This window comes from Drosophila grimshawi, unplaced genomic scaffold (assembly GCF_018153295.1).
Source record: "Drosophila grimshawi isolate 15287-2541.00 unplaced genomic scaffold, ASM1815329v1 contig_848, whole genome shotgun sequence".
In the NCBI taxonomy this organism is placed as follows: Eukaryota; Metazoa; Arthropoda; class Insecta; order Diptera; family Drosophilidae; genus Drosophila; species Drosophila grimshawi.
In genome coordinates, this window is record NW_025063692.1 from 22,032,523 (window position 1) to 22,047,071 (window position 14,549).

Consider the following 14,549-nt stretch of genomic DNA (forward strand, 5'->3'; position numbering starts at 1 on the left):
CAAAAATAAATTTATGCAGTTGAAAAAGAATGCAGTATTACCATTGGCTGTTTTGTCGCTGGCTATTACTGAAATCCCACAAATATCGATAGCTTGTTGCAGCGTTGCGTGATTGTCTTCTAGAGCACTCTCGGTATTTTCTGTCAATACGATGGCAACTCTATAACACATCTGTGTCCGTATTTATATAACCTCAAAAAAACAAAAACTAGAAATTACAAGTTTCGGGCGAGAAAAAACTGTTACATTTTGTGCGTACAAAAATTCACTGAAAACCTTAACAAAAGCCAATAAACATACATAAAAGCAGCCATGTCCGATTATGAGAACCAATCCGCCAGTGATAAGGAACTGCAGGAGTTTATGATGATTGAAAAACAAAAGGCGCAGGTCAACGAACAGGTACGTAAAAGCTGTAAAATATATTTAATACAAGATATATATATAAATATCAAATTTTATGATTGATTGACAGATACATGAATTCCATGGGATCTGCTGGGAGAAATGTATTGGAAAACCTAGCACTAAACTCGACCATGCAACAGAGACATGCCTCAGCAATTGTGTGGACCGCTTTATCGATACCTCATTGCTGATAACCCAGCGATTCGCTCAGATTCTACAGAGACAGAGCTCTGGTGGCATGTAGACCATTAACTATCTCTTAACTGGTCTCCGCTCCTAGTGCACAACAACAACAACAACAGCAGCAGCAACAACAAGAACAAGAAACAACGATGATGATAACTAAGAACACAATTTGGGCCTTGTATTATCAACTGGATTCAATTGGAGCCTATGTTCCATTTTCTGCATATATATATATATATCCTCAAAAATTACCTTGTAAGAAGTTGATGTGGAGTCAATCTGGTGCAAAATTTGTATTCTGTATGTGCTACAAAACGACAAAACAAAATTCTAAAACCAAAAAAGAAAAACCATAAGATGCATGGTATAATATTGTATTAATAGTTTTTTTTTTTTTTTGGTTCCCCCAAGGTTGAATATTTGACAAAACATAAATAAACATTGCAGACAATGTTAGTTAACTAATCCTATTTATTCCATGCCTGTTCTCGTTGCGCTTTGTTGTTTTTTCAGCTGACGATACAAATCGATCATTTTGTTGCGCTCCCCTTCAAGCATGTTGCGCGTGGCAGCTGGTAAATCCTTCCGTTTGCCTCTCAACTGCAACTTGGTGGGCGCAACACTCTTGGTCTGTTGTGGTGGTAGTGTTGGCATCTGCTCTTCCTCCTCTTTCTTCATCAGCGACTTGAGCAATAGATTCGATTTGCGGCCAGGCCGCGGCACAGTCTCGTTGCGGTTTGCCTTGCGCGGCAGCGTTTTTATCGTTGGCGGTGCATGTACCACCTCACCAAATTGAAACACATCACGCTTATACTCCACGATGCCTTGTCCTTGCTATGAATTATGCGAATTGTTTGAATTAATTATAGGGAGCAGCAAACAGATTTTATTAATTATGATTTTACCTGTTGTTGTTGTTGTTTGGCTTCTTCGTCGGCTTCTCTGCAGGCACGTTTGATTAGCTCCCGGCGGGTCTTCGCATCCATGCCGGGCTTTACAATGGCCGCATTCGGTTTGCCACGTTTATTTTTTAGATTGTGACGCTCTTTTTGCTTCTGCTTGAGCAGCTCATCGATCTCGTTTTTGGGTCGCTTCTGTAATGTTATTTCGCCCGTTGTCGGATTGCGTATGATATTAACACCATATTTGGCCTCATATTGAGCCTCTCGCACAGATGCGCTAGTTATGCGATTTACCCGCCGCAAATATTCCTCATTTGTCTCATCGGCAAACTGCTTAATATTTATGTTTTTTTTGCTGCCTGCTGCGGCGGCTGTTTGAGTCTTTTTTGTGGCCGCAGCCCCTTTGGGCATATCCTCTTTGCCAATGGTGCCCATCTTAAGCTTCTTGCCCGCTTTGGAGGCATCGGCAACTTTTTTGAATTGCTGGAAATTGTGCGATGCACGCTGCTCATCGTTTTGCGTCGGCGGATTATTCGTTACATTGGCCAGTCTGTATTTAAAATGAGTATTTTTATTTGTCTAATTGCAACATTGATTGATAATCTGTGGATTATACATACTTTTTCTCCCTTTGTTCAAGTTGCTTAAGTGGATCGCGTACGCCGTGATGTTTTCGCACGGGAATTTTACGCTTTTTCGCCATAATAATAATAACAAATAAATGTGTCCGTTTACAAAAAGAACTCACGTTTTCTCAAACAGACAACAGCTGTTCTTTGGCTGCTGAAAAATCATCGATAGATTTCAAATAGAAGACTGCATTAGAGTTGTATTTTCCTCGCATCATCGTATTTGAATGTCATCAAAGCAATCATTATTGCTGCTATATTTGCGATATTTAAATATACATTAAAAATAAATAATAAGCTTTACAATTGTAAGAAAATTATGTTATTTCCATTACAATACTAGAGAAAGATAAATGAATTTTATTGTCGGAAATCGCGATCAAGAGCCAGTATCGTTGTAGTAAACATCGATACATTCTTCGATAGTGGACCGGCATTTTATCGAAAGGGTTTTATGCCTGAAGTAATAATAATATACAAGTTTAAAAAATTCTCAATTGCTTATAATTAATACGCTTGATTTATATCTTGTATTTTATGCAATGAGTGTTTTTTAAATTATAGACACATATATACATACATAGCACGCTAGTGCGTAAGAGCATAGAACATGTACGTAGTACATACGCCGTGTTTGAATGTATGTTTTGTGCATTTGCCGTATGCTCGCAATGCAAATGCAACGCGCATGCGCCGAATATGCGGAGCAGGCCAGACAAGGCAAGGCAGGCTGGCAAAGCTAGGCAAGGCAAGACAGGCAGCCACAGACAGCAGCCAAGTAACTTGCGAGCAGAAAATCGTAATATATTCAACGTGCTTCATGCTAAACGCAAACAGTAATTTATTTATACTTAACATAAAATGCTCGAGGCCAGTGCCAAACGAATGTCCTTTGACGTGTAAGCGTGTATGTAAACCTTAAATTGTGATTTTTACACTGATAGTGACACTATTTTGATACACACAAACACACATACACACACATGCAATTTGCATTGACAATTGAATGCGGAAAATAGTGTGTACATATGTAAGTCTTACATATATAGACGTATATGCATATGTACAAGTAAAACTAGGGGCCAAAAAAAAGAAAAGGTAAAGAAAAACGGTCCCGTTGTGCGTGCCTATATTTTTTCATCTATTTTTTAATTGTACATACAACGTATACATATATATGTACGCATGTAAATATGTACAAGGGAAGTTTTTTAAAAATTAATTGTGATTTGTGACCTGAACAGCAAGCGAATAATCAAATACATACCATAAAATACAACTGCAGCTACATAAATATGTATGTGTGTACACACATTTACATATATTTGAGGCCATCTACACACATAAACACCTACATACATACATTTATATACCAACCATATCCACATGTATGTGTGTAATGGGACAGCCGCAGCATCAGCATCAGCTGCCAGAGCAGCATCAGTGAGCTCATAACGGTTCGCGAAAGCGTCAAACCTTTTATACAATTTTTTGTTCGTGAGTGAAAAGTTTCTATATATATATAAATATAAATATATATATATACATCATTGGCGTACATAATTAAATACACACATACGCACATGTACATGTGGACCATGTATCAAGTGTGTGTGTGCGTGTGCACTATTTTCCATACATATATAATTATAATGCACATTATCTGGCATAATTACATACAACGACAAATGATATACGAAATCCAATCCATTCCATCTTTATGTGCATTATCTGACATCGTTAACAGTTTGTATATAAAAAAAATACACTCGAATATTACAAATTAAAAAAGGCCAAATTTTTAGAGCCTACCTTTGGGAGCTTTCTATGAATTTTCCATAATTTACAAACAATTCGAAATTATTGATTGGAAAGAAAAAATAAAAAAAAATGGCAAGAAATAAGAAATAAAATAAAAAATAAATAAAATCATGTTAAAAACATGTACATGCACATGGACATTTGCAAAGATATTTCGTTTTTTTTTCTTTCTAAAAATATCGTGCATAAATTCAAAATGAGAATAAATAGAAATAAAATTAATGTTGCTCCCAAAACAGCTACACGTACATTTATATAATTGCATACGTTTTGTCTGCGTTTTATTGTTCAAACTTGTGCACACCTAAGCATTTGTGTACATACATACACAATATATATATATATATATATACATATATACACTTGTATAGTTTGCTTGCATTTGAACGTACTTTCAAGTGAAAGGGTCACCTAACTAGCACCTAATATCCAAAGCCCAACGACGGACGTCAAGGTCATCGCCATTCCAAATGTATCGATGTTATCGAAATTGAATTTATGTACAAGATGATTTATTTAATACTTCGTTTAAATATTACCTTGCTTGCCCTTCTGGGCACCATCGGCTCTGGGTCATCGATACTTAGAACATTATCGTACGGCTTGGTTTCTTGGTACAACAACGACAAAAAGTTAATCAGCCTTGCCAGTCCTGGATCTTCTCGTTAACTTCTTTCCAAAATTAAAGCTCATCTTGCAGATAAAAAAAAAGTTATCGATAATGATAAGCTCTATATAAAATTATCGGCAACCCACCATTGAAGCGGCAAGTGCATCGAAATCAAGATAACAAATTATGAATGGAAAATGATTTTAGTTTTTGATTTTTAATAAAAAAGTGTTCTTATAAATGCCGCAAAGTCGAGAAAATCAACCCATTACGGCAGACATTTTTATTTTTACGCGAAATTTTTCGTCGATCTGTAAACTGAATTTAAATGGTGAACAAATAAGTTGACTCGGTAATATGTGAACCATCTCTGTCAAGGTTTCAAGTCTGAGCAGTTGATATAAAACAAAATCGGTCAGTTTGGTGAAAATTATAATCATTATTTCTAAATTAATTTTGTTTTTGTGTCCGATTAGCCGCACTAAATGGAAATAGTGAAATAGGAATTGTTTGAAACAAAAAACAAACAACAAAAAAAACCGTCGGCAATCAATCGCCGTTTTAGCCAAACGACAGGATATAATGGCCGTTATCGGCATGTAATGCCAGCCAGTAAGAGGTGATTGAACTTAGCGATACTGCCACTTTGTCCACACACACACACACACACACACACACACACACATATATATATATATATATATATATATAGATATATATGTGTATATGTATATATTGCGTTCTCGCTTTCGCCTTGTTTTGTAGTGTTGTAGTGGGAAAAGGCGCACGTTTAATTTGCCAAGTGCTGCTGGGTAAAGTGAACCATGAATATAAATAAGTACATACAATATATACATACCTACATACAGTTCGAAATAGGTGTTATTATTAAAACAAAAAGTCAATGGATATAATCATTATGTATATACGTAAGTTAGGCAGTTCTACAATTCGATTGTCGTCAGATTCGTTGCATCCGTAGCCTACCTTTAGGCATGTCTACGATATTTATATCGATAAACCAAATTCTTAATTGAAGTGATCCGTTTTGATGATTTAAATATATATATCAGTAATTTTACAATCAGAGTCCAGTTAAGTTAGTAGAGTGCTCCTGCTGCTGTTTCAAAAACGATCCCATATTCATACGCAAATGAAAAGAAACGCAGTCTAACGAGCGAGTGAGAGACCGAATGCTTCGAGCATGCCGCTCTTAAAACAGTGTTGTCAATATCGAATTATTTTCTGCTGATTTGAAGTACTGTAAATATTAAATTTGTAAAACAAATGTGTTTCGAAAGTAATGCAATACAAACATTAACAATTTGTTTGTGGTTAGAATATCTATTTTTCTGCTTCATACAGTTGAGATTTTGAATGGAACTTGACAACACTGCCTGCTAGGGACTTGCTCTTCCTCTCCTTCTCTTTTTTTCTCTCGCTCTCTCTCTTTCTCTGTCTCTCTTTTTCGTATTCTCAGTTGGGTATTGTGTGGTGTTGGAGGCGCGGGTTCCTAAGCAGGAGTAGGTAGTGCTGTATTTATTCCTGCATTGCTCAGACACGCGTGAGCCAATCAGTTATTGTTCGCCTCTTTCGCTTTACTGCGTACGTTTGTATGTAAATTTAAAATATTTTAAAACTAGACGCATTTAAGAAATACATTTTCTTTGATATCTGCCTGCCCACATATTAACATTTTTTCACACAATTACATACATGTTTGCATATATTCATATATATATATATATATATATATATATATATATATATATGTATATAAATATATATATATATATAGTATGTGCGAGCGCAAAAGAACTAAAACCGAAGAGAATTTGCTGAAATAGCGCAAAAAGAGGCGCACATACGCACACATATGCATATATATATATGTATATATACATACATGTACATATAGCCGCCACATCGGACAGTAGACGGCAGATACCAGGAATCAGACAATAGCCGCACAGATAGCTACAAACATTTTGGGCGACACAAATTTCGAAAGCACAATTTTTGGTTCTTATTTAATATTTGACTCGTTTCTGGTCTCCGAATACGATTTCATACAAAATTTGGTGTCAATGTAATTAAGCGCGTGAGTGTATATATATTAATTATGTATGTGTTAATAAATCAATAGAATAACAATAAGAAATATTTAATTGATTTCGATTCTTATTATTTTTTGTTTTATTTTTTTCTGTTTTTTTTTTGGTGTTTTTGTTTTTCAGATGTGCCGTCTGCAGCGACTTTCAGTTTGAATCAAACATTAAAAATAAAATGAAATCGATTCGATTCGTAATGTGCTCATGTGTGCCTAGAATTAACAAATACACATGCGAAAACATGTGTCAATCATAGTGAATAAGTTAAATGTTTAGTGACGTTGAAATCCTATTTGGAGAATTCAATGTAAACGACAACTGCCGACAGAAATCAAAGACGAATTGCATACGCCAAAATATAATCATAAATAAATAAATAAATACAAAATAAACAGTAAATTGAGTGCACTTCATACTTATACAAACCATCTAAATACATATATATATATATATATGTATGTATATATATATATGTATGTTTCTGAACAAATCAAAAGAAAATAACAAAATACAAATAACGAGAAATAAACAAGAATATAATAAATATACAGTGTGTATTGAGTTACAGCGACAAAGACATGCATATAAAAAGTACATAGTACATACATTAACACATACACATATACAGAGTACTCGTATAACCGTTATAACAGTTACAAACCCTATAAATATACAGTGATATATACAGTTTAACGACATTTAAATACACAAGCGTAGCTGAAGCAATAGTAACAACAACAACAACAACTGCAGCAACAACCCAAACTAATAATAACAACAACAAAAACATCTACAAAATGCCAGTGAAAAAGCAAGGTAAGCTATTTTTGATGTCTATCTAGGAATTTACTTTATTAACTTAGTTGGATTTTTCTTTAATTCATTTGCATTCAAATTAAAAAAAAAAAAAAAAATACAACAAATGTATATATATAATATATAATTGTCATCAATTGATAAGATAATTCTCATTGACTCGGCTTTCTTAACTGATTAAGGAAATATGTTACAGGTTATAGGCATCGTTCTGTCCGTACAAACATTTGCACAACTCCAAAATATCCTTGCCTTTTAATTTGTAATAATAACTGTTCGATTTCCGCAATCTTATTTCTAGATTTCAAAACTTCCATAACATTGTTATTTGTAGTTCGTTAATCCGACATATCTGATAGTAAAGAAAGAGATTTAAAACAGTGTGGCAAAGCGGAATTTAAATGGAAACCCCACGATTCAAATTTGAATCGGAATTGTAATCAGAACCCAAATTAAACATTTTTTTAAAACCTAAATACCGGAACTGATTATATTTGTCCTGAAAAGACCGTATCGGAATCAAAACAGATATATTTTTTCAAGCTTTTTATTGTAAAAATGATTGTGCCGGTTTGACAAACCGATTTCAAATAATCCCCGTCAATATATGCATCGAGACATACATATGCAGATAAATGTATGTATTTACAGCTGTCACAATCACAGCCAGTGGCATGTCCATTGCACCAAATCTGAGCACAATAAATAGACCCATAAGTAGAGAAAAATAAAACTAATAATAAAAATAAATAGAAAAAATGCAGCCGCTGCCAAACTTTTGAAACGGGCAAGAAATGAAGGTCAGCATAAGCAAAAGACGCCACAGATATAAATGCTGCTTACATATGTATGTACAGCTGCGGTCAAAATAATATAACCCCTTTCAAATTCTCTACTATCTGCTCTCTACTTTTTGTGCTGTATCTAAAATATCGTAAAGAACGCAAGCTGAGCTGATTTATTTGCAGTTCGTTGAGTATTAATATATCTGCTTATTTGAAAATATTCCAAACAAGAAGTGAACTATTAACAATAGTAACAATGTTGTATTGCTAAAAGGCCGATATCTATTTTTAGAAATGCAATAATCAGAGATAATCAACTAGTTGCAAGATGGAGGAGTGTGTTATGTGGATGTGGATTATTTTAATTGTTGGAAAAACAATGCGACAACATGTTATATTATATAGATATTGTAGTATATGTTTTACATATTTAAAATGCATGTGGTAATTTAGTAGTAGTATTATTTTGAGCGCAACGTAGATGCATAATATATCACACACACACACACTCACACAAACTTTCGTAGATATTAATATAGATATAAATATGTAATCAGTTTCGTTTGCAAAAACACTGCCCGGCGACTTTATGGCAATGTCATCCAGGTTAGCTGTGCGCTGACCCCAAAGATTCATAAATGCCTGCCACGTCTAAAAGCAGAACCAGAAACAGAAACAGAAACACTAAAAGCTGAAACACAGAGAGCTAAAACAATGATAGTAGTGGCTGGGGAAGGCGAACACTAATTTTGCTTTTAGCTTTTTATTTTATTTTCGTTTTTAAGTCAATCTTTATTGATTTATTGAACTAGTTGGGTTGTGTATGTGTGTGTGTGTGTGCGTGTGGATGGGTTTGTGGATGGGTTTGTGGATGGGTTTCTCTATAATAGAGCAGTGTGACGCCGTCTCCGCAAGTGGACGCAAGTGCAAGTGCTGCTGCCTATCGTCGTTAGTTGGCCAAAGGATGAGCTCAGATACCGATTCGGATAGGGAGAAGAGCAGCGATCCCAATGAGGAGCTGCTCAGCAGCGATGATAAGAGCTATCCCGACGACGATGATGATGACGACGATTTGAACTCATCGCCAGTGGACGAAGACATTGATAACAATTCAAATGTGAGCGAACCAATTAGGCAATTACCCGATGCGGAACAAGTGCAATCGTACACCGAGAACGACCAATTGCTGGTGCAATTGACACAAACGGAAGCCATAGAAATACAACAGCCGCAGCAGCAAATTGATGTCGATTTGGCAAACGGCACAACTGGAGAGCAGTTGGTGGTCTGCGATGAGCCCATGCCCATCCAGCAGCCGTTGGTGGTTGCCAAGTACAGAGAGAGTGTTCGCGAATCCGTTGAGTGCTTCTATTCGGCACAGGATCTGCTCGAATATGGTCATATGCTATCATCGGCGGCGGAACAGCGCACTCCCGATGTCGAGTCGGGCTATTTTGACAAGTCGGAGAGTGATGATGTCTCACGCGATGAGTTTGGGGCACAAGCACTGCCAATTGTGGGCGGCCAGACCACATCCAGCAGCTCGGAGAGTCTACGCATTGAGCTGAGCCGCTTTTGCACCTCGATGGAGGCTTTTGAGCGTGAGCAACAACAAGAGCAGGAGCAGGAGCAGAGCCAGCGGCTCCAAACTCCGGCGCAGCCAAAAGGAGGTCCCATTGCTGGCGAGGACTTGACAACGGGTCAACGTTTCATTGAGAAACAAAGTGAGCCATATAGATAAACCAAGAAAGAGATAGCTGAGAGAGAGAGAGAGACAGATACAGCGATAGATATGTATTTAATCCCAATTAGAATAAGAAGTCCAATCCTCATTAAATTTCTTTATAAAATCTTGAATTAGACTAGAAAAAGAATTTGTATTTGAGTCGTTCATATTTCTGTTTGTTTGTTTGGCTTTTCTGTTGTTATATTCTTGCTGTATTTAATTATAATCTGATGCAATATTCATTAATGCATCTCTTCACTTTGCATTGCAGAAGCTCACCGAGCCCTCGAGTTGCTCGAGGATTATCACGCACGTCTGTCGGAGCCACAGGATCGTGCCCTGCGTATTGCAATCGAACGGGTCATCCGCATTTTTAAGTCGCGCCTATTCCAAGCGCTACTAGGTGAGTATTGCTCGATTCTACCTCTCCTTTGATATCATTAAAAATCAAAACAGTTTCAAGTATATATCTCTTGGAGTATGGAGTCAAAATCAATTAAAACTCAATATTATTCTCACTAGAGTCAAAGTTAATTCAATTCAATTCTCTCTAGAGTCTAGAATCAAACTACTTTAAATTATTCAGTTTTTCCAACCGGATGTTATTGTTGTCCAGTTCACTAACAGTGCCAACTTCGTAGGACTGAAACTGGACAGGAAACTAGACTGGAAGCGCCATACCCAGCTACGGGTAAAGAACGCAACAGTTGCTTTATACACTTGCAGGAAAGCCATTGAACTTAAATGGATTATGTCCCTTTAGATTATCCGATCGTTGTACTTATCAATCATTAGACCAATCCTCTTAAATCCACTTTGAGCCATAAGACTGAGAGATTCCTTAGTATGGAATACTCAGAAGATAGGCCATGCATTTATTCTTCTGGCAAATGTAAAGATTCCCACAAAAATGGACAGCTGTGTGTCAATAGTACAACTCGATACATTCTCCCGTACGTACTTCCCCCTGACGGAGGAATGGACTCACGGTATACCCGGGCCATTGGCAACCCTAACGTTCTACACAGACGGCTTGAAAATCGCGTTGGAGGACGCATTTACTCTGCACAGCTTAACATTCAGCTATTCTTCAGTCTCCTGAAAGCATTGGCCTTAAGAGAAGCACTAAAAAGGTTTAAAGCAGCCAATCAAATCTATTAGCCAAATAAACTGTCGTCAAATCTCTGCACGAGTTGGCTAAGCAGCATGTTGTTAGCCTAATTTGATAATTACGATTATAAAATGCAACTGTGTAACTGATTTGCTAGCTAGAAAAGGCACTCTATTGCCCCTGTTCACCTCACAGATAAGGATAAGGTATATTTATGCTTCTGGCTACCAGTAAGCTTAAAATCAGGTCAAATGACAAATGGCAAAATGCCAACTGCGATCGTTTAGCACGTTTAACCTGGCCCAATTTGAATAACAAACACAGTAGTCTAAGTCGCACAAATTGCTACGCAGTAAGTCGTGCTATAACCGGCCAGAGGAGGTAGAGTCTCCAAATCACGTCTTCTGCTTCTGCCCTGCACTGGTCAGAAAAAGACTCGCTACACTGGGAAATCACTTTCTATCAAGTTTATCACAGTTAGAGAATATGGCACCGACCAGAATTGTATAAATGCCACAAGTGCCACAGAAATGAAGTGAGATCCCATACGGTATCACAAAGAGCCAGGGATGGCCTATGTGTGGCGACCTTATTGTCACCAACCGGTCTAACTTGATCACTGGCAACTGCATACCTCATTTCAATGATTACTTTGCCTTGCTCCATATTATTTTGTAAACATTATCCTGGTCTGCATTGGCAGACTATTCTGAGAACTAAGAAACCATTTCCAGTCATGGCATGGTTCGCATTCTTATCAAGTTCCCAAATGCTGAGCACAGTTCTCTGGCTATCCAGCTGAGTCAAGCAAAATATGAGGAGGCTCGCAGGCGAATCGGATCCATTGATATACATTACTTCAAGTGGCAAACGTTGCATAAGCAATACGCCCGTTGCAACTTATATACATATATATAACATATATGGCATGTTTATGTTTTGAATGTTGATGGGCGTAAACATTGTCTGCCTCGCGGAGAGACGGAGACATTTAACAGGAAATTGAACGAGCGCATTGAATTCAAATTGTGAATGTGTCACAGCCAGAACTAAAAGATTGACCCAAATAACTTTTTACATGCCATTCAAGTGGTTCATTATGTTATTTCTGCAACCATCCAAATCATGGTTGGATTTCAAGTCATTTCCCGTCTCATGTTTTCCATTTGCAAATTGATTTTCGAACAGATCGATTTGCATGCTTGGCATGCAAATTGGCAAATGCAAATTTAATAAATACACCTTTGATAACATTACTTTTTCGTTCAGCTGGTGTAGATTTAATATACAGTGTCTCACAGTTTAAAAGACGCAGTGTCTAACCAAAAATTTAATTGCCTGTCATAAACAAATTATTCAATATTTTTCAAAAATTCCAAAGAGCGATGGCAGGTACATATATTAACCACCATAATGAATATATGATCCCAATAAACTGGGGTTTTCCCGCCGGCTGGGCCGGGTTATGTAAAAAAGTACCTTAATTTATGGTCACAGCGAATTTGGTTCAGGGGCGTTATGGACACCTGGGTGCCATAAAACCCGGATTTTTTACGTCATGTTGATTATTTTCGGTATAAATAGACCAATCCTTCGTAGTCAGTTTAGTTTTATCCTGCATCTCGGGTGCCACCAGCCAACAAGGACTATGGACAAACGGACTACCATTGAGCAACGAAATCTCATCCTGGAACACTTCCAGATTGGATATTCATATCGCCAAATAGCTAAAATGGTAAATCTAAGCACCACAACTGTATTCAACATCATTCGGCGCTTCGTCGACGAAAATCGGATAGAGGACAAGGGCAGAAATGCACCAAACAAGATTTTCACCGAACAGGAAGAGCGGAGGATCATCAGGAAAATAAGGGAAAACGCCAAGCTATCGGCTCCAAAACTGACTCCACAGATGGAGGATGAAATGGGGAAAAAGTGCAGTGTGGAAACTGTGCGCCGGGTTCTGCGCAAAGATGACTTTAATGCCCGAGTACCACGGAAGAAGCCCTTTATAAGCGCAAAAAATAAAGGGACTAGGATGACGTTCGCCAAAACCCACTTGGACAAGGATTTGGAGTTCTGGGACACAGTCATATTTGCAGATGAGTCCAAATTCAACATTTTTGGCTCGGACGGACGGAATTATGTGTGGCGACAGCCCAATACTGAGCTGAATCCAAGTGTCATGGTATGGGCATGTATCTCGGCAGCCGGCGTCGGGAATTTGGTGTTTATTGAACCAACAATGGACAAGAGTGTGTATTTCAATATATTAAAAGAAAATTTACTCCAAAGTGCCAAGAAGCTAGGAATCCGACGTACTTTCCGGTTCTACCACGACAACGACCAGGACAAAAGCCAAGCATAAGTCTGAATTAGTACAGTCCTGGCATATCTGGAACTGCCCCCACATGATAATTCCACAGGCCCAGTCTCCAGACTTAAATGTTATTTAAAATTTGTGGGCTCTGCTGGAAAATAACATCAGGAATCACAAATCCGATCTCAAAAATGCTCTGCTGGATGAGTGGAGCAAAATCAGTCCAGAAACGACCCGGAAGCTGGTATCCTCCATGAATAATAGGTTAAGGGAAGTTATTAAGGCTAAAGGGTATCATACTAAGTATTAACATCCTTATTTAAGTTTTTATACGCCAAATATGTTACTTTTCTAAGACTGCGCCAAATTAACTGTGACATGTATTTTAGACAAATTTTCAGTTTTTGACTAATTTTAATTAATTAATTAATATTTTAATAAAAACTAAAGTTAATTTTTCAAACGTGATATAACATAAAACAAATTGGCATTTAAACATTTTGCGTTTGTTTCTTTGTTTAAACTTTATAGCACTTTAAATTTTTTGCTAGGCACTGCGTCTTTTAAACTGTGAGACACTGTACATATTTAGTTGTATTAATGATAACATCGTAATCACAAAAAAAACAATGAAAATACTTCTCTTTCTTCCCTCCTCGATAACTGAACATATCAACGGTAAATTAAAAATCAACTGTTGAATACACACAAAGTGGATTACAAAAATGAAAACATTTACTAATACCAGTTTGGTTTGCCTGTATTCAATTGCAGATATACAGGAATTCTATGAATTAACGTTACTGGACGACTCAAAGAGTATACAACAAAAGACCGCCGAGACATTGCAAATTGCTACCAAGTGGGAGAAGGATGGACAGGTCACAAAGATAGCCGATGTAAGTAGAGAGAAAAGAGTCGAGCATAGATATACAGCGATGCATACATATATGCATATGTACACATGCACATGTATGTATGTATGTGTGTAATAACTGTTTTGTGCATAGTTAAATAGACTGAGAGACATAGCTCGTAGCGTATAACTGTAACTACTGAACAGTGTTGCAAAACAACGAATAGCCCTAACGACTCTGTTCTCTAATACATGCACATACATATAT

General features: G+C 37.0%; 3 protein-coding genes across 19 annotated transcripts in view; 2 read left to right on the forward strand and 1 right to left on the reverse strand.

The window, feature by feature from the left end:
• The first annotated feature begins 215 nt into the window (after window positions 1-215).
• LOC6564515 (mitochondrial import inner membrane translocase subunit Tim8) lies at window positions 216-1,064 on the forward strand. The gene is made up of 2 exons (XM_001991180.2): window positions 216-402; window positions 476-1,064. Exons 1-2 carry the CDS (start codon window positions 313-315, stop codon window positions 650-652), a joined length of 267 nt encoding a protein of 88 aa, XP_001991216.1. The 5' UTR covers window positions 216-312; the 3' UTR covers window positions 653-1,064.
• Window positions 1,050-2,278, reverse strand: LOC6564514. The gene is made up of 3 exons (XM_001991179.3): window positions 2,117-2,278; window positions 1,500-2,046; window positions 1,050-1,428 (listed from the first exon to the last, which is right to left on the reverse strand). The coding sequence occupies exons 1-3, from the start codon at window positions 2,197-2,199 to the stop codon at window positions 1,066-1,068; spliced, it is 993 nt and encodes a 330-aa protein (XP_001991215.1). The 5' UTR covers window positions 2,200-2,278; the 3' UTR covers window positions 1,050-1,065.
• Window positions 2,279-2,910: 632 nt separating this feature from the next.
• The window catches only part of LOC6564512 (disks large 1 tumor suppressor protein), a 41,383-nt gene continuing 29,744 nt past the window's right edge, over window positions 2,911-14,549 (forward strand). For 10 of the 17 annotated variants that reach the window (XM_043216238.1, XM_043216240.1, XM_043216239.1 and 7 more), the window contains exons 1-3: window positions 9,218-9,992; window positions 10,266-10,397; window positions 14,200-14,324. In XM_043216238.1, the coding sequence (XP_043072173.1) occupies window positions 9,233-9,992; window positions 10,266-10,397; window positions 14,200-14,324 (1,017 nt within the window). In that variant the 5' untranslated portion in view covers window positions 9,218-9,232. Of the gene's footprint in view, window positions 3,033-6,793; window positions 7,484-9,215; window positions 9,993-10,265; window positions 10,398-14,199; window positions 14,325-14,549 lie in introns of those variants that run through there. The other 7 variants (XM_043216244.1, XM_043216247.1, XM_032738453.2 and 4 more) reach the window with 6 other exon arrangements.